Here is a 26,691-nt window from a genome sequence, read left to right as displayed (position 1 = left end):
CACTGGTATCAGAGTTTATGTGATCGCTCTAAGCTTGTGGTTATAGTTTGATACCAGTGCCTACCAATTTAAATTGTATATTACAGCACTGAGGATGGTCACTAAGTGACCGTAAATCGATTTTGCGGATAATAAAACCTAAAAAATACGACCAATGCTGATTCTCCTTCCAATTATATAAAAATGAATAAAATAAGAACGTTACGAAGCCACGCTTGGCGGGCAATGGTATTGATCGAGTAAAGTTTTACTAGCGGAGCTGGCCAACTACACTTCAAGCCTTATAACAAGTATTTACTTTACCAAGGTAGGCCCTCCTAAAAAGCGTATAAATAACATTAGCAGTATTCTAAAGGTGGCTTTCCGAGCATAATAGATACACAGCACCCATCACAATGTGTGAATAGGTCGCACAGTGTCTCTAGAGCATCGCATCAAATATGTCAAAGAAATTATGATCCGCCGATTCTAACTGGTCGTTCAAGAATTTTCTTGGAAACCTCTTTCTGTTTTTGTAAATTTCGATGTTTTCCAAAACGTCGAGTTTGCTTCCTTTCGGTGCTAACTGGTCGTTCAAGAATTTTCTTGGAAACCTCTTTCTGTTTTTGTAAATTTCGATGTTTTCCAAAACGTCGAGTTTGCTTCCTTTCGGTGCTTTATGCAAGATTTTCATACCCTGATGCATATCAGTAATTTTATGGTTCGAATCCCGCAGATGATTACCCAAAGCGAATTTATTGTGGGCACTCGTGTGCTCACGAAAACGCGTAAAAAACGATCTCCCTGTCTGCCTTTTCTAAATTTTATAGCATTTTTCTGGAAGTCAATTTGGCCACTAACAAAGATGCATCCACCGTCAACAATAGCTGTTTTTTTTCAATTAATTTTAAGTTTTTTCCCAATAATTGACTTCAATTTCTGTTTAAAGTCAAATTCTCATTCATTTTAGTAGTCTTGCGAGAGCAGTCGCGTCGGCTCGCGTCGACCTCGGCTTCACCTTGCCCTCCCAGCCAGCTGGCCGCTAGCTGTGAGATAGGGCGACCCGCGAGAGGTGATAAGTGCCGCACGGCGTGCCCCCAGATGGCGCTCGCCAGTCCGCCATGGCGCCGCAGCTGGGCTTAGCGCTCGTTACCGTGGCGGCAGCCTCCGCAGCCCTGGGGCTCAGCCTGCAGCGCGCAGACTCGTCCGAGGCGGCGGCCCTCGCCCTCCACAGACCACCGCCGGTCGGCAACGCCGTCCACCTGCGCTTCCGCGAGACGCCCGTCTGGCTCGCCTGCCAGATGCGGGACTCCCCCGCCGACAGGTTCGTCCACCACGCGGCCGCTGCCGACGACGACAACGACACCTCCTCGGACGTCGTTTTCAGAGCCTTCGATACTGGCACCAGGTACGTAGGCACAGGCGCGAGTCCAGGTTGCGGCTCTGATGGAGGGGAGTGGGAGGGGAAGGTGGAGACCGTTTGCTATTGTCTGTCTCTCCTACCCCCCCCCCCCCCTTCCCCGCTCTCCCTTCAACTACTTGGCGTCAACCCCTCTTTTAATCACAGATCTGCGTGAATTTAATGATTAATAAATTATACAAACAATCCGAAACACTTGGCAAAACGAAAAAACCGCGTGGTTGGAAGACGCGTCTTTCCTGCGTGACTCGCAGTCTTCTTCAGGTGCTGTCCGATACTGATTCCAGTGTGGAACGAGTCCGGTATTTGTGCCCACGTTGTGCCAGGCGTTCCCTCTGCGGTCCGCGCCGCGTCTGGGCGCTCTGTCAGTGGAGTGCGCCCCCCAATAGCAACTATTGATTGACAACGGATAACGACGAGAAAGTACTCGCACAGCCACAGAATTCGGAACAGACGCGGCTAGAAGAAAATGCTACAGCCGTTGCTATTGGTCGGCGCACACCACGGACAGAGCTCCAGACGCGGCGCGGACCGCGGAGGGAACGTCTGGTGCAACGTGGTCATAAATACCGGACTGATTCCACACTGGAATCAGTATCGGACGGCACCTGAAGAAGACTGCGAGTCACGCAGTTGAAATATCGTGCAGGAAAGACGCGAATAACCGGCAGAAACCCGATTAATCAACATGACAACGCCTCGCCGGGACAGCCTGAAGAAATAACTATGACTCATACCGGCCACCTACAAAATCAAATCAGCTTGTCACTTGATTAGAGCACAAAAGCTATTATAACCCAAATTAACAGCTTATCAAGTAGGATTTAGACCGTATGGATCATCTCCAGAACAATTTCTTAATCTCAAAACCACACTCAAAATACGAGCCCTCAGAGATAAAACTTCTCATATACGCCTCCGCAAATTTGAGAAAGGCTCACGACTCGATAGCAGATGCTCACTATTCCAAATTTTAGAAGAGAGGGGACTAGATCACAAAACACGAGATCTCATAAAACAAACACTAGTTGGCACGAAATCTAAATTAAAATTTATGGGAGAAATCTCACAACCCTCTGACATTCAGAAAGGTGTGAGACAAGGAGATCTCTCCTGTTCTGTTCAATGTCGTCCTAGGCAAGGTTACGGAATACTGGGAGAAAGAATTGAAGAAAAGTGGATTTTGGAAGCCAATCCCACTGGGCATTCCCAAAGACAACCTCTACGTACCATACCTCGCGTTTGCGGGCGGACGACCTGATGATACTTACCGAGGGCGAATAAACTGCCGTCAAATACCTCGAGATACTTAAAGAATGTCCTGGAAAAGTAGGGTTACAGCTCCATTCGAGAAAACTGAATTATCGTATTCAGACAGAAATAGCGAGCCTGCAATGGAAATACGGTAAATTCAACAGCGTCCCGTACTTTAAAGACCTCGGCGATTTCATCCAATCGACACGCCTTGAAAAACTCTCTCAACAAAATCGGCTCCGAAAAGTCAGAAAAGCATTATAGTTAGTCCAAAACCCAAAATCCATGCCAAGACAGACAAAAATTCGGCCCTGCAACACAGTCATGAAACCAAGTGAAACACTAACACCTAACGGAAGAAACGAACATGAAAATTTTAGGACCAAGACGTACCTGAGACGGTTACAGGTTACAATATATCAAAACAACAGAAAAGCCGGCCGGAGTGGCCGAGCGGTTCTGGGCGTTACAGTCTGGAACCGCGCGACCGCTACGGTCCTGCCTCGGGCATGGATGTGTGTGATTGTCCTTAGGTTAGTTAGGTTTAAGTACTCTAAGTTCTGGGGGACTGATGACCTGAGAAGTTAAGTCCCATAGTGCTCAGAGCCATTTGAACCATTTGAACCAACAGAAAAGTTTTCAAATATCGAAAGCGACGTTAAGAAAACGTGAATGAAATTCTTTATTCATCTCAACAGGCCACCAGAAAAGCGATTGACAGAAAGGATAGATACGCTATGTAACACCACTTAAGAACTCAATACCTTGGCTGAACGGAATTCGAAATGACCTCAAAAACCGCAGATGTTTAACCAACCGACATTTTAGAAAGAGACACCTTTAGCCCAAAGTAGACAAATGAGAAATCACATCAGAGCAACCAAAACAAAAAAATCCAACATCGACAAAATGACATTAAAAAACAATACAGACTAAAGTGTTCAGGAGAATGTAAACAACTCTTCTCAGAGGGAATAAAAGCCTACTGGGGGAACAAGAAGAACCCAGAGAAAAGTTCATTGAGTTGTTTCTTTAAGGACTTCCATTTATTGGGAGAATTCGCTAATAATAATAATAATAATAATAATCACAAACTGATTATTCATCATTTGTCGATTTAGTCACTGCTAACTGTCGTGACCTCATTTCTCCATTAATTTCTTAAGTAACTGAATCTTCGACTGCATGTCACCATCCACAGCGATCACCGTGAAGAGGCAGGTCGGTAATTTTCTTCGCTTCATCGAACCATCTACACCCATCAACGAAAGTTTTTTATAACTTCCGAAAACAAAACTTGGCTCTGAGGCATGCGTTTATGCTCACTTGCAATGTGTCCCGATCACCAAAAGAAAAAACCAAACATTTGTGTAACTACAAAACCGTCTGTTTAGCATGGGGAGTTTCTCCAGCTCTTCTGAGTAACATCAGCAAGTGGTGGAACGTCCCCTCCCTCGGATGCAGGCTTGGATGCGTCATGGTGTAACATCGATGAGAACATCAGGTCAGCCCTGGTCCAAACTGCCCCCTCTCTTCATTGGCGATTGTGTAAGTCGCGCGCAGGTTGTCGTCGACGTCCAAAAACAGCTCTATTCAATCGATCCCACTCATGTTCGATTGGAGTAATATCCAGGGAATATGCGGGTTATTCCAATCTGGTGGTCCAAGCACACTGAAGGAACGTGTTCACGAGAAGAGGACGATCAGCACGCGAGTTATTATCCATCGAGGTGACATTGCCACCAAAATGTTGACGGTACGGTCCCATTATCGGCTGCAGAACCTCAGCCCTGTACCACAGAGCAATGAGAATCCCCTCAACAATCGTGAGGAGTCTACGGTGGCCCCATGCCACCCCAAAACTTCAGTCCACCACCACTTTGTTACTCATGTGCGATATAGCGTTAGAGGCGTTCGACACTATCGGGTTATCTGCAGATGCATTCGCTGGGTTTATCAGGGCGCAAATAGATCCGTTTCGTTCATAAATGCTAGTACTGGGGACGTCCATTCTGCATGACCTCTTGCCCATCTGCAACGGAGTCCACGATGTTGTGGTGTTCAACGTAGTGTCTCTATTGCCGTCGGAAAGGGAATAAGTGCGGCGTCAGTTGTTTAAGTTGTGATTTTAACAGCCGACACTACCATTTTCTGTTAGTACTCTATCATTTCTGTGCACGCTCACTCCTCAAAGAATTATGGATTTTAGAACTACACTCGCCACAATCAAATGCTTATGACGCTACCAGTCCACTCGCGACGGGGTTGGTGGCAGATTTACACGCTGCAATGCGACGCCCCTCCACATTAGTCGATTTAGACCAGAAATTCGCTTGTTTAAAACAGGTATTACGGTACGAATCTCTCACTCTGTAGTGGAGTATGTGCCGTTCTGAAACTTTCTGGAAAATTAAAACTGTGTGCCAGACCACAGACCAAGACACGAACCAGGAACAGAGCTCTTACCAACTGAGTTATTTATTTCTTTTTTGAACTCCTTATATCATCAGATATAGACATAAGAGATTTATTTTAAAGCAGCTGAAAAAGGTACGTTTCGCTTGGTCTTAAATTTATTGCACTTTCTATCACTTCCACTTCTTCTTCATCTGCTCCAGCCGATTCCCGACAGTGTACTGATGCATGCCTCTCATCATCGCGTATACCCTTTTGAGCTGGAACGTATCCTCACTGCCACCGGACTATAGAACATTCGAGGAAGTTATCGAACATCCTGGAACCTTCTAGAACGTTCTCGAATATTTACGAGAATTGTAGAACATTCTGGAATATTCTGGAACGTTATCAAGCCTAGTGGAAGATTGTATAACGTTCTACAGCATACTACAACGTTCTAGAAGGCACATTCTAGAAGGGAGATTCTAGCCCGTGTCGGTCACATCGGCACTTGATTTCCAGGTGATTCACTGACTCCTTGTAAGAATTGCAAGTCTTGACACTCATTCATCCGATAAACCGTGAGTCATGTTTCTATAGGCATTACAACTTTGAAATAAAATGGATAGATCAGCAAATTGGAAATATTGTCAAAGCTGTACCACTACGTAAAGTAAGTTATTGCCAATGAGAAGATACACACATGTGTGACATGTCTGTAAAAGCGTATAAATAGTAAGGTTTACTAAATAAATATAAATTACAGATTTAAGAAGTAGATGTGGCTGTAAACATACAGACCGCATATACTCCAGTACATTCAGATTCTCAGAATAAGATTTGGTTAACTTCCAAAGCACTATCTTAAAGATGCGATACGACTTACAATATCATTTAGTGTAAGGTTAACGTAAAAAGTACACCACGAATTACTTCACATTATGTCGCATTCTTTTTGAATTGACCAGTCAGGGCCGCGTGGAGTAGCCGCGCGGTTTGAGGCTTCATGTCACGGACTGCGCGGCCACTCCCGTTCGAGTCCTCCCTCGGGCATGGGTGTTCGTGTGATTCTTAGCATAAGTTCTTTTAAGTTAGTTTAAGTAGTGTGTAAGTCAGGGGACTGATGACCTACGCAGTTTGGTGAATGATGAATTTTTCGAGCGAGTCCATTCGACCTCTCCCGCAAGGGGTGTTGTACAGGCAACATGAGCATCATAATCATGAGGACATGAGACAGGAATCGTCAACGCTGCCTCAACGTCGTCATTGGGCCCCTTGATGCCACAGTACTTGAAATCTGTCTGTATACTGTCCGACGAATTTGAATGTCTTTGTCATCTTCGAATTTGAAACGAAAAATTAAAAAAATATGGTCAAGCGCGAGTAATATTCGCGCAATGAGGGTACAAACTTAAATACGTATGTACACAGTTTATCGAACCCGGGAATTGAGGATATTGACAATATCTGCCAGTTATCGACAGTGATACTGGCAAGATATTGGTCCCAGGGATTCCCGGGCTTTCGACAATGTTTTAATTTCAGTTTGAATTCCGATAACAAGTGGCCGGCGATGACATGGTATGTGGGACATGGTGTTCCTCATCGTCCTGTTCTAAGAAATGTCATGGACTCTCTATTGAAGATTGGGAACTGATATCTCAGGGTGGACCCTTCCATGTAGCTGTCAGGCAGTGATAAACGCTCACGGAGGGCATACACGTTATTGAAGCTGTGAAAGTCCAATGAAAAACGCCCAGGATGGTGGGGAGAATGATGGTTTCCTCTTTGTTTTCGTCACCTGTCGGACATTTCAGTTCTTTTTATGGTTGAAATGGCTCTGAGCACTATGGTCCCCTAGAAGTTAGAACTACTTGAACCTAACTAACCTAAGGACATCACACACATTCATGCCCGAGGCAGGATTTGAACCTGCGACCGTAGCGGTCGCGCGGTTCCAGACTGAAGCGCCTAGAACCGCTCGGCCACACCGGCCTGCGTTCTTTTTATGCAAACAATGTAGGATGTAATGATGTTTCGTTGTATACTTCATTTGCGAAAGATAAAGGTATAATTTCGTAATAACTGCCATCAGCAGTGTATAACATTAGAAATTTAATCTCTTATCTCATCCTCAAATTGGACTCGCATTCGGGAGGACAACGGTGCAAACACGCGTCCGATCATCCTGGTTTAGGTTTTCCGTGTTTTCCCTAAATCGCTTCAGGAAAATGCCGGCTGTTTCCTTTGAAAGGGCACGGACGACTTTCTTTCCCCATCCTTCCCTAAGCCGATAGGACCGATGACCTCGCTGTTTGGTCCCCTCCCTCCAGATCAACCAACCAACCATCCTCTCATTTGCATCGTTTAACATAAAAACGACAATAAAGATGCCCATATAAAGTTATTATTTACATTTTGAACAAATTTCCTCAATATCCCATAGATGTGTGTCGGTTGAGAAAAGCCCCTTTAAAAATATATGATTCAGTTTTAATCTGCCAGGACGTTTCGGGCGTCGCAGTGACGCAGCGGATGTGTGCTCGCAACAGGTACGAGTGCCGGTTCGAGGCGAGCGAGGCGCAGCGGGCGGAGCTGCGGCAGCGTGAGATGCTGCGCATCGGCGTGGGCATCGTGATGATGAAGTACGAGGACCAGAAGTGGTTCTCGGGCGACCTGCCGCCGTTCGACTGCACGACGCGGCGCAGCGCGCTGCCGCGCTGGCTGTTCGACCTCGAGGTGCGCCGGCCGCCCGCCGCCGAGGCGGAGGCGGCGCTCTGCGCCTGGAAGCGCCACTACCCGCGCGGCTGGCGCGGCCTCGACGCGCTCGCGCCGCTCGCCTTCGACTTCCCGGACCTGCCGACCGTCGCCTGCGCCATGGCTCCGCCCGGCGACTTCTCGGCCGGCACCGTCGCCTTCACTCTGCCCGGCTTCGCAGACCCGCCCTTCGTCTGCGTCTTCCGGACCTACCGGGACTTCCCCGGGCTCGTCGAGACGCAGCTGCAGCGACAACTGGACGACCTGCAGCGGCGGCTGCGCGTCTCTCAGGTAGGGCCTTCCAATACTAGATTCTACACAATATTCGGCGTCGATACCTATACCTAAGAACGTACCAAGACCTTCATAATATCGAAACAAAAATATCGATACTGGGCACATCGCAACGTTTCGATTGGCTTTTTTACACAACTGGCCATTAAAATTGCTACACCACGAAGATGACGTGCTACAGACGTGAAATTTAGCCGACAGGAAGAAGATCCTGTGATATGCAAATGATTAGCTTTTCAGAGCATTCACACAAGGTTGGCGCCGGTGGCGACACCTACGACGTGCTGACATGACGAAAGTTTCCAACAGATTTCTCATACACAAACAGCAGTTGACCGGCGTTTCCTGGTGAAACGTTGTTGTGATGCCTCGTGTAAGGAGGAGAAATGCGTACCATCACATTTCTGACTTTGAAAAGGTCGGATTATAGCTGTTGTGTACATAGTTCCGCGTAGTCAGCGCGTACACAACTTTCCCACTAGAGCGCGCCCCGCTAAGCACAACAGCGCAGGCGCAGCGCTCGTCCGTCTCCGCACTACGAGATGGCGCTGCCTTAGAGACGGACCGAATTCTGCTTCCGCCGATCCGCGTGTTAATATGTAACGCAGCCAATGAGATTGTTGCTAACGTAGAACCTTTTCTCCTCACGGATCACACACGCGCAGAGATACCTGAACGTGTGAGGTATTATAACGAGTGTACAGACCTCCGATTAGTCAGTCTGCACCAGTCTGTACCAGTCTGCATTAGTCTGCATTTGTCTGCATTTGTCTGCATCAGTCTGCATTAGTCTGTAGTCAAGTTTCAGTCTGTACCTAATAAGATTATCATATTCCTGTACATAGCCATGAAGAGAAGTGTATAGACACTTTGTCAAGTATCAGAGATATGTGAGAATAAGATTAACGTACCAAGACCAAAGGAATTTCTGCTTGTCAATTGTAAATAGCATCGAGAATCAAGTTAAGTAAGGTTTATGATTTTTATTATTTTAATAAATGTGTGTGAAAATTAATCAAGTTCTGTTTAAAGTTGGTCACTGTCAAACTGCTACTCTAAGCGTGCAAATGGCATTTCTATCGTCTGACCTAACGGCAGAAGATAAACACGCCACGACAAGACCACGAAACATATTGCTGACACTCGCCTACTTCATTATAGCGACAAGTCAAATAATCTGATGGTGTGTGTACCGAAGGTCTTACAGTACGCACACCACAGTAGCCTATCGCGTTTGCTGTTTATCGTATCGCAACATTGCTGCTCGCGTTGGTCGAGATCCAATATGGAATCGGTGGGTTCAGGAGGGTAATACGGAACGCCGTGCTGGATCCCAACGACCTCCTATCATTAGCAGTCGAGATGACAGGCATCTTATCCGCATGGCTGTAACAGATCGCCCAGCCACATCTCGATCCTTGAGTCAACAGATGGGGACATTTGCAAGACAACAACCAGTTTGACGACATTTGCAGCGGCATGGACTATCAGCTTGGAGACAATGGCTGCGGTTACCCTTAACGCTGCATCACAGACAGGAGTGCCTGTGATAGTGTACGTCATTTTTCGGATGAATCCAGGTTCTGTTTGCAGCATCACGATGGTCGCATCCGTGTTTGGCGACATCGCGGTGAACGCACATTGGAAGCGTGTATTCGTCATCGCCATATTGGCGTATCACCCGGCGTGATGGTATGGGGTGCCATTGGTTACACGTCTCGGTCACCTCTTGTTCGCATTGACGGCACTTTGAACAGTGGACGTTACATTTCAGATGTATTACGACCCGTGGCTCTACCCTTCATTCGATCCCTGCAAAACCCAACATTTCAGCAGGATAATGCACGACCGCATGTTGCAGGTCCTGTACGGGCCTATCTGGATACAGAAAATGTTCGACTGCTGTCCTGGCCAGCACATTCTCCAGATCTCTCACCAGTTGATGAACTGTGGTATCGTGTTGAAGCTGCATGGGCAGCTGTACCTGTACTCGCCACCAAGCTCTGTTTGACTCAATGCCCAGGCGTATCAAGGCCGTTATTTCGGCCATAGGTGATTGTTCTGGGTACTGATTTCTCAGGATCTGTGCACCCAAATTGCTAGAAAATGTAATCACATGTCAGTTCGAGTATAATATATTTGTCCAATGAATACCCGTTTATCACCTGCATTTTTTCTTGGTGTAGCAATTTTAATGGCTAGTAGTGTATGTCAAAACTGAAGACAAGTTTTTGCCAGTCCAGCTTCTATGAACGGTTTTTTTTTTTGGTGTCCATTCCTATTCCTTGACATGCCTTTGCCTGTCCAACTTTAATGATTGTTCGGTTTAGGACTGTCCGCTCCCGTCCAAGTGAACAGCCTTCTTTGGAATTCATTATCGTATTACCTACAACCTTAAATAAATTAAAATACGTCTTATAATTCTATAGTAACATCCCGCTTTTTCCCGCTAGTTTCTTCAGGACAATTCTCTTCATCTACAGCTATTACTAAATTCTGATCCGAGAGTATGTCTGCTCCTGGGTACGTCTTACAATCTAGTACTTGATTTTGAAATCTCCTTCTAACCATGACGTAATTAAGCTGAAATCTTCGTGTGTTTACGAACAGCAAACTTTAATTTTAAGACAGTGGAAGGCCCATGACTTAAAACACCACTAAAAACAATTCAACTTTAATTCAAGACCATCGACTATGAGCCATACAAATACACTCAACAGAACATAAGAAAGGCAGTGCAGCTAACGGGGCTCAGAAGTTTCGGGGGGCGGCCAACACTTGAAATACTAACGATCACTTGGGTGAGATAGGCAGTCGGCCCAACCATTCTCCATCCGACGACAACCCAACCAATAGTCAATGGACCCACCGACAAGGTAACTTGCGCTCCACTCGACCAGCACACAGCCGGGAGTTCAAAGCAAAACGTAAATGGCATGGACACCCACACCCATGCATGCATTAAGCTGTCAAACTACACACCATGCTGGACAGCGACAACACGGTGAGGAAAGAACACTGCCTGAATTTAGGTCAACGGCCAGGGCAGGTAACTGGAATGTTAACGGCCACAAGGTTTAAAATTTCACTGGTGCACTTCAATTGCAAACAACCAAATACAGTTAGACTCCACCGGACGGTGGCTAAACCTTCGCCAACTCTCACACACACGTTGTTGCTCACGGGAATGCCCTGACAGCCAAAAACGAGAACCAGTCGGCACAGTGTGAACAGTCTTGACTTGCTGCAAAATAAATCCAAACTCAACTTTCGTGTCCAGGGTCGGTGAGCCACAGACCTCGAAGCAATGGGAACAGCCCCACAGACTCCACCACTGCGTAGAGACCGCCAGCGGGCCCGGCCAAACTACGACCCGTGGAGATTTCTTCGCTGCTCCACGCCAATCTACCGACTGCCACACATCATTATGGAGACAGCACTAAAATAACTGAGCAGTCGACATCACAAGCTACACACAGTTTCACGAACACTTGCATGAAGGACTAGACAATACTAATGGCAGCAACTGTGCAATAACAAGGAGGAATCACGAGTCGGCAACCTATAAGCGATCACCGGCCAACATATACGTCCGACAAGACGACCGACCTACGATGAACCAAGGTGGTCCGCACTCAAGTGATATGTATCGGCAACCGTCGGCCGAGTCATGGCTGTCCAGACCTCACTGCAGCCGCGCCCCGACTGCACTTCTGTCGCGTCCTAAGTCAAACACTGCCAGGTCCGAACTGCACTGCTAGCGCCTCCCAACTCACTGGCAGTTCCGAACTAACTCCGAACACAAGGCAATTGAGAAGTAATAGCAGTCAGCAAAGATAATACGCCAGATAAGCGCCGCTGCTTTCGCTCACGGGCAGGCAAGGCGGCAACTCAGTGACACCAGTAATTGAAATTAACATAACGAGGTGGTAGTACAGTAAAAACAGGTTGTCAAATGAGGTATGGCACGAACACGAGCCACGCACGGCTCACTTTTCCTCCTATTATGATTTTTGGCTTGTATATTCGCTATTTGGACCCGTCGTCTAGAGGTAGCCACTTTGATTAGTGACTAAAATGTCATTTGTCCAGGATTCGCTCCCGCCACCACATAAATTTCGAAAAAAGACATTAGCATTGGCGGCCGAAGACTTCTGGCACAATAAGTCACATCATTCTGCCAACGGCCTTGTTAAAGAGAGCGGAGGATCAGACAGAGGTTCAGGGCATTGTGTTGCCCTTGCAGTGGGACACTGCCCATAAAGGCGAAAGAATCACCAATGAACAACGGTATGAGTATGCAGAGGGCACTGGAAACCACTGCCATTAAAGGCACCAATATGTATCCACACATGTGGCCTGTAATTGAAAAAGTGCCATGATGATCTCACCAATGGCAAAAGGTTCCGGAATAGCCCCCCTTTGGATCTCCGTTAGGACCTGCCAAGGGACAGGTGACCGTGAGAGAAAGACTGAATAACCAACGAAAGGATAAAGTTCTAGGAGCCTGGAAGGTCAAAAGTTTTAACGCGTTAGGGAACACAGAAAATCTGAAAAGGGAAATGAAAAAGCTCAATTTAGATACAGTTGGGGGGCAGTGAAGTGAAATGGAAAGAAGACAAGGATTTATGGTCATATGAATATCGGAAGTAGTAGAAACTGGTATAACGGCTGTAGAATTCGTTGTGAATAGGACGGTAGGGTAGAGAGTGATTTACTGTGATAGCGTTGTTCTCATCAAAGTCGACAGCGAACCAACACCGACAACGATAGTTCAAGTATACATCTCAACGTCGGAAACTGGACCTGAAGAGACGCAGAAAGAATATGAGGATACTGAACGGGTACTTCAGTACGAAAAGGGAGACGAAAATCTGATGGTCATGGGGGACTGGAATGCGGTTGTAGGAGAAGGAGTAGAAGAAAGGGTTACGGGAGACTATGGGCTTTATGCTATGAATGGGAGAGGAGAAAGATTAATCGAGTTTGTACTGTGGCGGTCTGTAAAAAAGTGCTTTCTACTGCCAACAGCGTGCGCCAATGTACGAAACGTCACTCCATTCTTGTAAGACCAACTGTTGCGCTGTTGCTCCAGTACAGGTACCGCATAGCACATTGGAAGTTATACAGCAATTTCTAGTTATTTCTTCCTAGAAACAACATCTGCATTCACAAAACATTCTAGTGGAATGGAAAAAAGTCAGTGTGAAAGTAGAAGGATAAGTTGGACGCGAGACGTCAGTTAAATATTTTGTGCATAATCACTTAAGACACAGTGTTTGCACAAATAAGCAAAGTGGTTACGTATGGTGTGCGTAAGTATTTCAGTCAACGTCAGCGCAAGTACATGTAGGTTATCCGCATCTCATACAAGCTCTTATATTGGCCTGTATTGTAATCCCTTTAACAATAGGCAGAAGAGGGATAAGCGTTCAGGTTAGCGATAAGAAACCAACGTTAAACATCCAACTTGTAAAAGAATTCCGTAAATGATATAGACAAGTCGTTCAACTGTTTAACTTCCTAAGTTTGTCGACTGTTAACGGAATCTCTGTAGCTGTGTCACCGATCATAAGCGTATGCTGTATTGAAAGTATAATTACTTCTTTCGTATAGTTCTCTTAAGGTAAACTTAATTCTCTACAAATATATATATCACAAATTCTCTTTTCAAGGAGAAACACAGTAATATCGTTTAACCAGATTGACTACCCTCAGTTAATTATCAAACGAAATCATCTTTGTCTTCAAAATATAAACTCTTTCTTTAAATTTTCCTACTTATCCGTAAAAAAAGAGTTATATTATTTCATGCCAAACTGAATAATACATATCACTATCACATAATACTGCACGCTTATAAGGCAGGTTTAATTATCTTTCGGTCAGCGTATCAGCCCTTTTATTCTGTTAACTCAAACTACTACAGATTTTCGTAGATTGTAAACTGCGAGTGCTGTGATCAAAGCTAAACATCCTTTCCCGCTGTACGGCAAGAGCATAACCACAAAAACAAAATAAAAATCCGAAATGTCACAGCCGCTTTGGTCGATAACCTTTCATTGACATCAATTCAAAAATTACGAAACTAAACCTCTTCAGGCGTCGGCGATACACGTCTTGGGCGAAACATTTAAACAGCAACTCGACTTGTATTATCTTCCATGTCTCAGTATTGCTACGCGCCTAATATTGATGGTTGCTTGAGTTCTATCAACTTTCAAACAATCAAAACTGGCTAAAGTGAGATTTCAATTACTTTTGGGCAACAGCTTGAACACAAGCCAAGAAAAATCTGTGAATATTTCTGTTTGTGTCACATACATGCATCAGTCTACCACACTATTCAATAACATGAACTTGAAACCATCCAATTACCTCTGGGAGTGCGAAACAGCGAAGTAACAATTCATCATAGAAAATCGGATGATTCTGATACCATAAAATACCACTCCAATGTCAAACACTAACGATTGCACTTCCTATTTCATACGCGTGACCCTTCGTATCTATAAAAATTATGTCCCCTCTTACAAATCGCCCTTGTCACAACCAAGATATTTCGTAGGAGCGGTACTCTATTTCTCGAACCTAATGATACAAAAATTTTCGCAGGTCTTCATGGAATATCATTCGAAGTCAGTGAGATCTGTTGTAGCCATCTGTATTCCGACTGACCACACAGTAAATTTGCACCATAACTTGTCTGTCCCAACAGACGTCAACTCCAGATCTCTGCTGAACTCTCTCCTGTGATCAGGGATACAAGCAATTCTTCTACGAAATTACGCTAAGTACTTCTCTCTTGTAGCTCTAGCGGACAACTGCCTAGCCTCCATGCAAAATACAATAGGGGACCATCAAAGTTGACAAATGCGTAGCGCAACTTCGACTTCTGACAATTCATTTAGAATCGCCCGTCGGTGATGTCGTGTAGTGGCCAGCTGCAACGCAGCGTCGTATCATCTCTGGGAGTCTGCACTGTCCACTGCCTGATTTCTTCTATCTCCTGCTTTCTCACAATGAACATTATCCATGTATGGTGGATCTAGAACATGTTCACATACATATGATTAACAACCTACACACATGATTACAATCATACCGCAGCGACCTTTCGCACGCTAGTGACGGCAAGTGTCTCAGACATGTTTGACATAGCACAGAGCCTTCTCACCGTAACTCACCAGCGAATAACCGGTGCCCTGTTAACTTGATTTATTATTATATTGCGATTATTTCTGGTTCTGACACCATTCATTACTTGCACCTGAAAGCTTGAAAATGAGGCGAGAGAGAAAGATAGGTCTAATTTGCCTCCTTATCATTCTTAGGCTTAGCTAAATTGCTCGATTAAACATTTTTTATATGTCATTATACAGAAAACTCTAACTTCATTATATGGCTCAGCCTGCCAACATGTATCTTCCATTTCTATCATTGTGAGGCTAATTAGATCTTCTTCTTCTTTCTTTTTTTTTAAAGGTATCACTTAAAATCTTTATCTACAGCTCATGCTATCCCGCTATTAACGGCTTTATCCCAAAACTCTCTACTCAAAAGTAACAGACACTCCAATAACGCTCGTAAGGATCTCTCTACACAATGACATCAGTAACCCTATCTAATAACATCTGTTTATCAGTCACATTATTGAAATACCCAGAGATAAAAAGAAAAACTAAGTTCTAGAACTACCTATCCCTGCTGCCTTCTCCAAAGCCCAGCCATCCCTTTATTACCAAAGATACATGAGTAACACACTAACCTAATATACTTCAAACTAGAGCTATGAAACGTCCCCTTAGAAAAATTAATTAATTACTGTGCTGATAAACCTCTTACATTATTTGATTTTCAAACAGCTGAGCAGAACTGAACGCACTCAGACATTCCGCTCTTTACCTATTCTGATCAACACTAAACTGACACACAATATTTTTAGCGCAACACAATCTGACTTTCAAAAATCCCTACAAAAGAATGGCCCTGACTAACATTAACCCATACCTTTCACAAATCACTTACCTCACCAAAATTCTTCGTTACTCGAACTACAGCAATACAGCGAGCGCCACTACTGCCAGCTAAATAAAAGATTCAAACTACTGAAGGCACTAACTACTGATAGGCATAGTTAGCAAATGAAAGATTTTGATAGAGAACAAACAATGTATTTACCTTAATAGTGTTGAAAAGTCATAATATATATAGCAGTTCATGACATCCAGTCTTACAAATTTCAAAACTCCGCCATTTCTCTCCCCACATCCACCACTGCTGGCGGCTCACCTCCAACTGCCCTACGCTACGCGCTGTTAATAGCCAACTGCCCAACGCTACAATAGAGAGTATTACAACAAAGCCAACCAGCCACAGACTGCACACAGCACAGCCAGTGATTTTCATACAGAGCTCTATGTGGTGTTACAAATAAGAAAACCTAAACAGCCTACTTACATAGCCCCCATGTTCCCCACAAAAAATTTTACAAAATGTTTTGGGCACTGGCCAGTACAAATTTGTTAAAAGTTTTTCATAATTACAATAACAAAGAAATCAAATGCACACACTTTATGATACAATGTTGGTCAAAAGCTAAAATTTTCTCACAGTCCATAAAGACATTCCTGATTATTCATCACAGTAAAATTGCAGTGTTTTTCTCAAAGTCTGAGCAGTAAAAGAAAATGGACATGGTAGTAGTGGATTTCCATGCAGCCTTGAAGAAGTAGTGTTGTCCTTCCAACGGAAAGACAGTGCTGACTCTTGACATGCAGACAGGTAATGGGCCACAACAGAGCAAACCCACCGCAGAGTCAGTCGAAGTTTTGAAGAATATTGGTAGGTAGGTCATCACAGAGCAGACCCACTGTAGTCCTGGTAGAGAGTATGGTATTGGGGGGCCACCAGAGATGTAGACCCACTGCAGTCCTTGTAAAATAATGGCACTGGTGGGTCATCAAAGGTGCAGACCCACTGTAGTCCTTGTAGAGGCGGCCAGCAGTCATCTGTTTCGACTGTGGAGGTGCACATTCACCAGCGAAGAGTCTTGTGGAGAATATAGCAAGTCCATAAACCACCACTTGTGCACTCACAAAGTTTTTGGAATTGTCCTTAGAAACAGCCCCTTGCTGAATTATTAACACACATCCAACCACTAACAGTCCCAACTTCTCACATATTGTGCATTACTATGACCAACAGAAACGTGTGCAGTGTAATGTAACTTAATTTGAAGAACTGGTGTCTATACAATTATAAATTTACAACATAAGAATACAATTACAGAGGCACAAAATACATCATTAAAGAACATAATAGTACAGACAACTTTTGTAGCAATACAGGCTTTACAAAAGAATAGAAATACACATATACATCAGTGTTACAGGAATTACGACACAAGTAAATATATAAAATAATGAGAATAGTTTTCGAAACATTAATTTCACACCTGAGAATTGAAACAGAACATAATTAATAATGTGTAAACAGCTTTACAAAGAAAACGACGTATTATTAATTCCAATTTATATTTGAGGGTAACAGTGTTCCTCATCATAGTGAATGAAGCTTAGCACTAGAAAAATTCTAAAACATAAATCGTATTAGCTAAACACATAAAGACAGGAAAAACACAAATACACAAGAGTACACAAACACATAGCAGAATAACACAGGAGGAAAGGACAGGGTATGTTTTCAGTGTAACATTTGGTACTGCAGTCCAACCCAAAACTTCATTCCACAGATCTTTCGTCTTATTTCAGCATTTGTTTCCACCAAAAAAATCCTATCCAAGCATGCTTTCTGTATTTATATGTTCACATATTTCTTACCTCATTATTTACTATCCATTATCTTACCTCATCATTTATTTCCGAGAAAATCCTACCTAAACCTGTTGTCCCTAAACCCTAATTTTTGTTCATATCCTCTTTCAAAATACTTTTTCTTTTTGGGCAAACCATTTTCTTATAGCTTCTCAATGCATTTCTTCCAATTCATCACAACTCGTCCTCTCATATAGCCTACCCCATCTTAAAATAACTTAAATCTACTGAGCTCAGATATATATACTAAGGGACAAGGCAATGCAGCAGTACAAAACAATTAACACAAACAGCAATGACAAAAAAACTGCAAATTGGCAAAGCTAGCAGCAGTAAATGTAATAACTTATATCTAAACATGACAAACCCACAAGCAGAAAAAATAGTACACTAAAGACAACAATGCAGATAAGGGAAATGTATATTCACATCTTAATGTCTATGTAATTAAATTCGTGCACCACAAAAACTTATTCTATGAAATAAATTACCAAGTACTTGAAAAGAAAATTATGTATGCAGTTCCTGTGAAGGGAAATGTCTTTTTGTGCTCCTTCATTTTTTTTTTAAGTAGATCATACAGTTATTATTAACTGGATCTGTAGCCATAAAATATCTACATTAGTACATCTGTAAAATTTTATTTTAACCAATGCTGCAGTAAGCTAGAAACTAGATATTAAACAAAATGAGCAAACTCTCAACTAGAAACACAATAGATGTAAAATGTTTCTCATCATTTCATTAGGCATTTTAGTAAATATCATAAATTACGAGCTCCACAGTGTAAATCGTATGTTTTCAAGTTAGAGCGTGTTGTAGCGATGCTGTATACAAAGCAATGTCAATAGCGAGGATAATGGCCTCTTTCTTCTCCACCTAATGGCTCTTTCTCAAGGCAGCTGGCACAACTGGCCGCTCACAACGCATTATGTCACGGTCACTTACCTTTCTTACCGAAATACTTACGACAGCAGTTTCCGCTGCAGTGACAGTCTCATATAAAAATTTCACAGGTCGAAAAATTGCGTTACAAATGTGTAGAAACACAATCCTGTAAATATAACAGTGTCCAAAAAATTTTCGGCGGCATTGTGATACATTCACGCATATGCACACATTTCATAACTCTTAAAGCACGATTCTTGGATTCCAACATCCTTTTCATAAATAAGAGTCCCTAACCACTACTCCTTATTCCTTACTTTATTACACATGTACATATTCGTCTACACGTCAATCTTGCGGCGACACTTCAATATTTCATCATAATAAATACATAGCATAATCAAATTCCTCATATAGCATCAGCTTATTGATCATAAACATACCTCAAAAGCATAATACACATCGTCGTCGTAATAATAACACCATAACACCTCAGCCAAATCTCAAAAACGTCGTAGCTTTCTGCAATAATTTCAAAACCTAAAAAAATTCTCTGCTCATTTCAGTAGTGTCATCTACCTCAATCGTACTTTAAAAATCGTGAACCTATACCAAATATATCATTCAAAGCTCTCATAGTATCACAATGGTTCCGAAAAAATATGAATAGTTCACAAAGTACAGACAAAATACAGTTTCATAAGTGTGAAGTTATCCAACTGTGTAATTGTGTAAACATGTGTCACTGATGTAGTAAAAAAAATGTTTGTTTCTCTGTTAAATAATCAGATAGCTGTGTAATTCTGTGTTAGAGAAATATGGTACCGATGTGTAAAGTTGTATAAGCAAATACCATATTAGCTAGGGCTCCTTGTGCTTGCCAAACACATGGTACACAAAGTAGGCGTGTACCCCCTGAGGATTACCGTAATTATACCCTCAGGTGTTAGAGACTACAGAAATGGAATGAAATGTATCACGGAAAACTTTCTTTGTAATTCAAAAATCTTAAAAAATAAATGTTTTAAGTACAAAATTAATAACTCAAATACGTGTACTGCGGCGCTAAATTGTGCATCTTGTTGTAACATAATCTCTGTCATTACTTGGGGGTAAAAAATGTGCCACGTGTCGCAATTATCGTCGTCCGTAAGCAAAGTTCTGTAGAAGTCAATGTACTTACCTCCTAATAAACGAAGTAAATTGCTATGCGTATAGATATCGTAGTTGTTACGCTTGTTGCCGTGATGAAGTAAGTACTGTACTGTAACGTATTGTTGTGCTACAAAAAAGGCTGTCTCATTGTAGCTATACCACAAAAGTTACTACTAAAATATGTTTTGCTTTCCAGAAGAATTCAGAAAAACTGTGCAGATACAAAACAGATACAGCGCAAAAGCAATAATATTAATTGTGTCACTCATTAGTAGTGTCGTGATATAATCGTGTAGCTGTCAAATAAACTAACCACTGTGTCATCTGATATATCTCAGAAAGTACTTTAAATCCAGAATGTATTTTCAAGTGAACCAAAATGTTGCATTAAAATCTCATTAGCAGTACCGGTACATGTTCTGAGTATGTGAGCCTTATGGTCGTTACGTAATCGTGAAACTAACAAGCAAGAATGTACACACATAATAACACTGTGTCGTCTGTTCACTATAACAATGCATTCATAATTTCTGTTTAAATACGTTCTCTTGGTTCTTGACTGGATGTTTAACTTCAAACATTGTTGCATGTTAACAGTTTCTAAGTCTGACAAAGCATACTAGTAACGTGAAGTGATAAGTTGTATGGCAAGGACAAAGTTAAAAAGCAGATTATCTCTCAATAAACGGTTTTACATGCGAAATGTGGTGCAATGCTTTACTCTTCCTAGTACGCAGAGTTTCAACTTCAACGCAATTATCATGTGGTATACGTCGGATTCTGTAAGGTCCATTGTAAATCAGAAAGAATTTGTGACTCAAGTGTTTCTTCTTATGTGACAATGAATGAGCTTTAAAGAGAACTTTCTGACCGATATATAATTTCTTTGCATTTGCTTTACCGTGTAGTTTTCTCCTTTTGTCTGCTGCAGAATTTATATTTTTAATAGCCAAATCAATTATGTCTCTGTGTCGAAGTTTACGTGTATTCGGAAAAGGTACAAGCTCTCTGATTCTGTTCAGTGGTTCTTCATTCTTCAGTACAAGAATAGGTGGTAAAGCAGTGGAGTCATGAGGCTTTTCATTCAGTACGTTTTGAAATAAGTGTAAATATCTGTCCCAATGCTGATGCTTTCTGTGACAATAAAGTCTGCAAAGCTTATTGATTTCTTTAATAATATGTTCAGACGGGTTACAATGTGGTGAGTACAATGAAATAAAAACAGGTTTGATTTTATGATTAACGAAGCATGCGTGACCAAACGGCAGATCTGAATTGCGGCCCGTTATCTGAAATGACTTTAGCAAAGTGGCCAACTTCACTAAGAAATTTTTAACAAAGGCGTTGGATACAGACCGTCCAGTGGCTTTACGCAACGGAGTGAAAGAAACAAATGTTGAAGTAAGTTCAACAGCGACTAGAACATACGAAAATCCATTCGATGTTCTGACAAGGGGTCCCAAGAGATCAACAGCAGCAAATTCTTTTAATTTAGAAGGAATGATAGGAAACAACGGAGCACGATGTGAGATAGTAGATGGTTTCGCCTTTTGACAAAGTTTACAAATAGACAAGACTCTTCGAATTCTCTTTTCCATATTGTTAAAATAACAAGTCGTCCGAAGATTATGATAACATTTTCGTGGGCAAAAATGTGCATAGCTGAAATGAATGTACCAAATGAGCTTATTAACAAAATCGCCAGGAATGCAAAGTATCCATAGCTTGTCATCAACAGTGCAGCGTTTGAACAGTACGTTGTTTCTAACCAGATAATAATGCCGAATCTGTGTGTGTGTCTTTTCATGCCATTTGCTTTTGATGTCTTTCCAAATCGGATCTTTATCTTGTTCATGAGCAATGTCCTTTAAAGATGTGGAGATGAAGTTTTCAAAGGCGACTTTCTGAATGTAAAGAATACTGAAATTTTTCTCAGGTTGCCTTCTGTGTTACTTTTCTCAAGCCCAGCCGGTGCGCGTGACAGTGCGTCCGCAACAACGTTCTCCTTGCCCGGAATGTAGACTGTTGTGAAGTGGAATTCTTGCAGAAACAATGCCCAACGTTTTAACCTGTCATGATTTAATTTTGAAGACATAAGAAATTGTAATGCACGATGATCACTGTATACTTATAGATGCTTACCAGAAAGAAAGAAATGGAATTTGTTAAATGCCCAAACGATAGCTAAAGCTTCTAATTCAGTAACAGAATAATTTTTTTCAGATTTTGTTAGCACTCGACTAGCGAAAGCAATGGTTTTCTGAACAGTAGTGTCATTTTCTGTGGCTTCTTGAAATAAATGGGCACCAAGACCGACTTTAGAAGAATCCGTGCTAAGGCAGAAATCTTGTGACAGATCTGGATGAGCTAGTATTGGCGCGTTAAGTAGCGATTCTTTCAAAGAATTGAATTCCAACTGTGCTTCGTCCCAGTTCCAAATAGTATTTTTTCCAGTGAGAGAACATAGTTTTGGTGTAACTAGAATTTGCATATTCAGAAAACGAAGGTAAAAATTTACGGGACCTAGAAAACTGCGGACTTGTTTTTTTGTGGATGGAACTGGAATGGCTCTGATTGCTTCTAACTTTTCAGGATCCGGCTGAATGCCTTCAGAAGAAATAATATGTCCCAAAAACTTCACCTTTGTCCTACCGAATTCAGACTTTTCCAAGTTAACTGTAATTCCAGATTCTGCAAAAATATGTAACACGCTGTTGAGGATGCGATTGTGTTGTTCCCATGAGGCTTCTGCTATCAGAATATCGTCCACATATAATGTGATGTGACGTTTTAAGAACTCAGGTAATATGGAATTTAGCCCGCGAATGAATGCTGCCGAAGAAATGTTCAAACCAAAAGGAAGTTTCCGAAACTGATAACAAACGCCGAAACAAAGGAAAGCTGTGTATTTTCTACATTCTGGATGAAGTTCGATCTGATAAAAGCTGGATCTGAGATCTTTAGAAGACAACACTTTTACACCATTAAAATTTTGAAGAAGTTTCTTCTAACGTTTGCGGCCTGTCTGTTTCGGGAATGATGATAGTATTGATTTGTCTCGAATCTAAGACAAGCCTGATCGATCCATTTTTCTTCTCAACAACATGTAATGGATTGTTGTATGAGCTTACTGCAGACCCAATAATGCCCTCGTCAAGCATAGATTGTATTTCTGTTCTAACACGGTCTCTATAATGCGCCGGAATTACGTATCGTCTAACACAAAATTTAATATGCTGACGAACACGAAATTGGTATTGAAATCCCTTGATTGTTCCTGTTTTGTGAGTAAAAACTGTGGAATGTGCTTGTAAAATCTCAAAAAGGTCTTGCCCATCACTGTCATTACAATTCTCAATTGTTTGAATTTTATTCTGAATTAACTCAGTATCAAATGCGCCGTCGATATCATCCCTGTCAGTACTTGGAGAGTGATTGTTAGTGTCAAGTTCCGTCGAAAATTCCGAACTGTTGTCTAACAGGAGGTATTGTTGATGTTGTTGTGGTCTTCAGTCCTGAGACTGGTTTGATGCAGCTCTCCATGCTACTCTATCCTGTGCAAGCTTCTTCATCTCCCAGTACCTACTGCAATCTACATCCTTCTGAATCTGCTTAGTGTATTCATCTCTTGGTCTCCCTCTACGATTTTTACCCTCCACGCTGCCCTCCAATGCTAAATTTGTGACCCCTTGATGCCTCAAAACATGTCCTACCAACCGATCCTTTCTTCTAGTCAAGTTGTGCCACAAACTTCTCTTCTCCCCAATCCTATTCAATACCTCCTCATTAGTTACATGATCTACCCACCTTATCTTCAGCATTCTTCTGAAGCACCACATTTCGAAAGCTTCTATTCTCTTCTTGTCCAAACTGGTTATCGTCCATGTTTCACTTCCATACATGGCTACACTCCATACAAATACTTTCAGAAACGACTTCCTGACACTTAAATCTATACTCGATGTTAACAAATTTCTCTTCTTCAGAAACGATTTCCTTGCCATTGCCAGTCTACATTTTATATCCTCTCTACTTCGACCATCATCAGTTATTTTACTCCCTAAATAGCAAAACTCCTTTACTACTTTAAGTGTCTCATTTCCTAATCTAATCCCCTCAGCATCAGCCGATTTAATTTGACTACATTCCATTATCCTCGTTTTGCTTCTGTTGATGTTCATCTTATATCCTCCTTTCAAGACACTGTCCATTCCGTTCAACTGCTCTTCCAAGTCCTTTGCTGTCTCTGACAGAATTACAATGTCATCGGCGAACCTCCAAGTTTTTACTTCTTCTCCATGAATTTTAATACCTACTCCGAATTTTTCTTTTGTTTCCTTTACTGCTTGCTCAATATACAGATTGAATAACATCTGGGAGAGGCTACAACCCTGTCTCACTCCTTTCCCAACCACTGCTTCCCTTCATGCCCCTCGACTCTTATAACTGCCATCTGGTTTCTGTACAAATTGTAAATAGCCTTTCGCTCCCTGTATTTTACCCCTGCCACCTTCAGAATTTGAAAGAGAGTATTCCAGTTAACGTTGTCAAAAGCTTTCTCCAAGTCTACAAATGCTAGAAACGTAGGTTTGCCTTTTTTTAATCTTTCTTCTAAGATAAGTCGTAAGGTTAATATTGCCTCACGTGTTCCAACATTTCTACGGAATCCAAACTGATCTTCCCCGAGGTCCGCTTCTACCAGTTTTTCCATTCGTCTGTAAAGAATTCGCGTTAGTATTTTGCAGCTGTGACTTATTAAACTGATAGTTCGGTAATTTTCACATCTGTCAACACCTGCTTTCTTTGGGATTGGAATTATTATATTCTTCTTGAAGTCTGTGGGTATTTCGCCTGTCTCATACATCTTGCTCACCAGATGGTAGAGTTTTGTCATGACTGGCTCTCCCAAGGCCATCAGTAGTTCTAATGGAATGTTGTCTACTTCCGGGGCCTTGTTTCGACTCAGGTCTTTCAGTGCTCTGTCAAACTCTTCACGCAGTATCTTATCTCCCATTTCATCTTCATCTACATCCTCTTCCATTTCCATAATATTGTCCTCAAGTACATCGCCCTTGTATAAACCCTCTATATACTCCTTCCATCTTTCTGCCTTCCCTTCTTTGCTTAGAACTGGGTTGCCATCTGAGCTCTTGATATTCATACAAGTGTTTCTCTTCTCTCCAAAGGTCTCTTTAATTTCCCTGTAGGCAGTATCTATCTTACCCCTAGTGAGATAAGCCTCTACATCCTTACATTTGTCCTCTAGCCATCCCTGCTTAGCCATTTTGCATTTCCTGTCGATCTCATTTTTGAGACGTTTGTATTCCTTTTTGCCTGCTTCATTTAATGCATTTTTATGTTTTCTCCTTTCATCAATTAAATTCAATATTTCTTCTGTTACCCAAGGATTTCTATTAGCCCTCGTCTTTTTACCTACTTCATCCTCTGCTGCCTTCACTACTTCATCCCTCAGAGCTACCCATTCTTCTTCTACTGTATTTCTTTCCCCCATTCCTGTCAATTGTTCCCTTATGCTCTCCCTGAAACTCTGTACAACCTCTGGTTCTTTCAGTTTATCCAGGTCCCATCTCCTTAAATTCCTGCCTTTTTGCAGTTTCTTTAGTTTCAATCTGCAGTTCATAACCAATAGATTGTGGTCAGAATCCACATCTGCCCCTGGAAATGTCTTACAATTTAAAACCTGGTTCCTAAATCTCTGTCTTACCATTATGTAATCTATCTGATACCTTTTAGTATCTCCAGGATTCTTCCAGGTATACAACCTTCTTTCATGATTCTTGAACCAAGTGTTAGCTATGATTAAGTTATGCTCTGTGCAAAATTCTACAAGGCGGCTTCCTCTTTAATTTCTCCCCCCCCCCCCCGCCCCCCCCAATCCATATTCACCTACTATGTTTCCTTCTCTCCCTTTTCCTACTGACGAATTCCAGTCACCCATGACTATTAAATTTTCGTCTTCCTTCACTACCTGAATAATTTCTTGTATCTCGTCATACATTTCATCAATTTCTTCATCATGTGCAGAGCTAGTTGGCATATAAACTTGTACTACTGTAGTAGGCATGGGCTTTGTGTCTATCTTGGCCACAATAATGCGTTCACTATGCTGTTTGTAGTAGCTAACCCGCACTCCTATTTTTTTATTCATTATTAAACATACTCCTGCATTACCCCTATTTGATTTTGTATTTATAACCCAGTAATCACCTGACCAAAAGTCATGTTCCTCCTGCCACCGAACTTCACTAATTCCCACTATATCTAACTTTAACCTATCCATTTCCCTTTTTAAATTTTCTAACCTACCTGCCCGATTAAGGGATCTGACATTCCACGCTCCAATCCGTAGAATGCCGGTTTTCTTTCTCCTGACGTCCTCTTGAGTAGTCCTCCCCGCCCGGAGATCCGAATGGGGGACTATTTTACCTCCGGAATATTTTACCCAAGAGGACGCCATCATCATTTAATCATACAGTAAAGCTGTATGTCCTCGGGAGAAATTACGGCTGTAGTTTCCCCTTGCTTTCAGCCGTTCGCAGTACCAGCACAGCAAGGCCGTTTTGGTTAATGTTACAAGGCCAGATCAGTCAATCATCCAGACTGTTGCCCCTGCAACTACTGAAAAGGCTGCTGCCCCTCTTCAGGAACCACATGTTTGTCTGGCCTCTCAACAGATAACCCTCCGTTGTG

At 42.3% G+C, this 26,691-nt stretch overlaps 1 protein-coding gene across 1 annotated transcript in view; it reads left to right on the top strand.

The window, feature by feature from the left end:
- The first annotated feature begins 1,090 nt into the window (after positions 1–1,090).
- LOC124544848 overlaps positions 1,091–26,691 on the top strand; it is a 50,856-nt gene continuing 25,255 nt past the window's right edge. Inside the window, exons 1-2 of the mRNA XM_047123561.1 lie at positions 1,091–1,387; positions 7,603–8,098. Of these exons, the coding sequence (XP_046979517.1) occupies positions 1,101–1,387; positions 7,603–8,098 (783 nt within the window). The 5' untranslated portion in view covers positions 1,091–1,100. The remainder of the gene's footprint in view (positions 1,388–7,602; positions 8,099–26,691) is intronic.

This window comes from Schistocerca americana, chromosome 8 (assembly GCF_021461395.2).
Source record: "Schistocerca americana isolate TAMUIC-IGC-003095 chromosome 8, iqSchAmer2.1, whole genome shotgun sequence".
NCBI classification, from domain to species: domain Eukaryota; kingdom Metazoa; phylum Arthropoda; class Insecta; order Orthoptera; family Acrididae; genus Schistocerca; species Schistocerca americana.
Note: the sequence above shows the minus strand (reverse complement) of the source record. Positions and strands in the feature narration are given on the sequence as shown.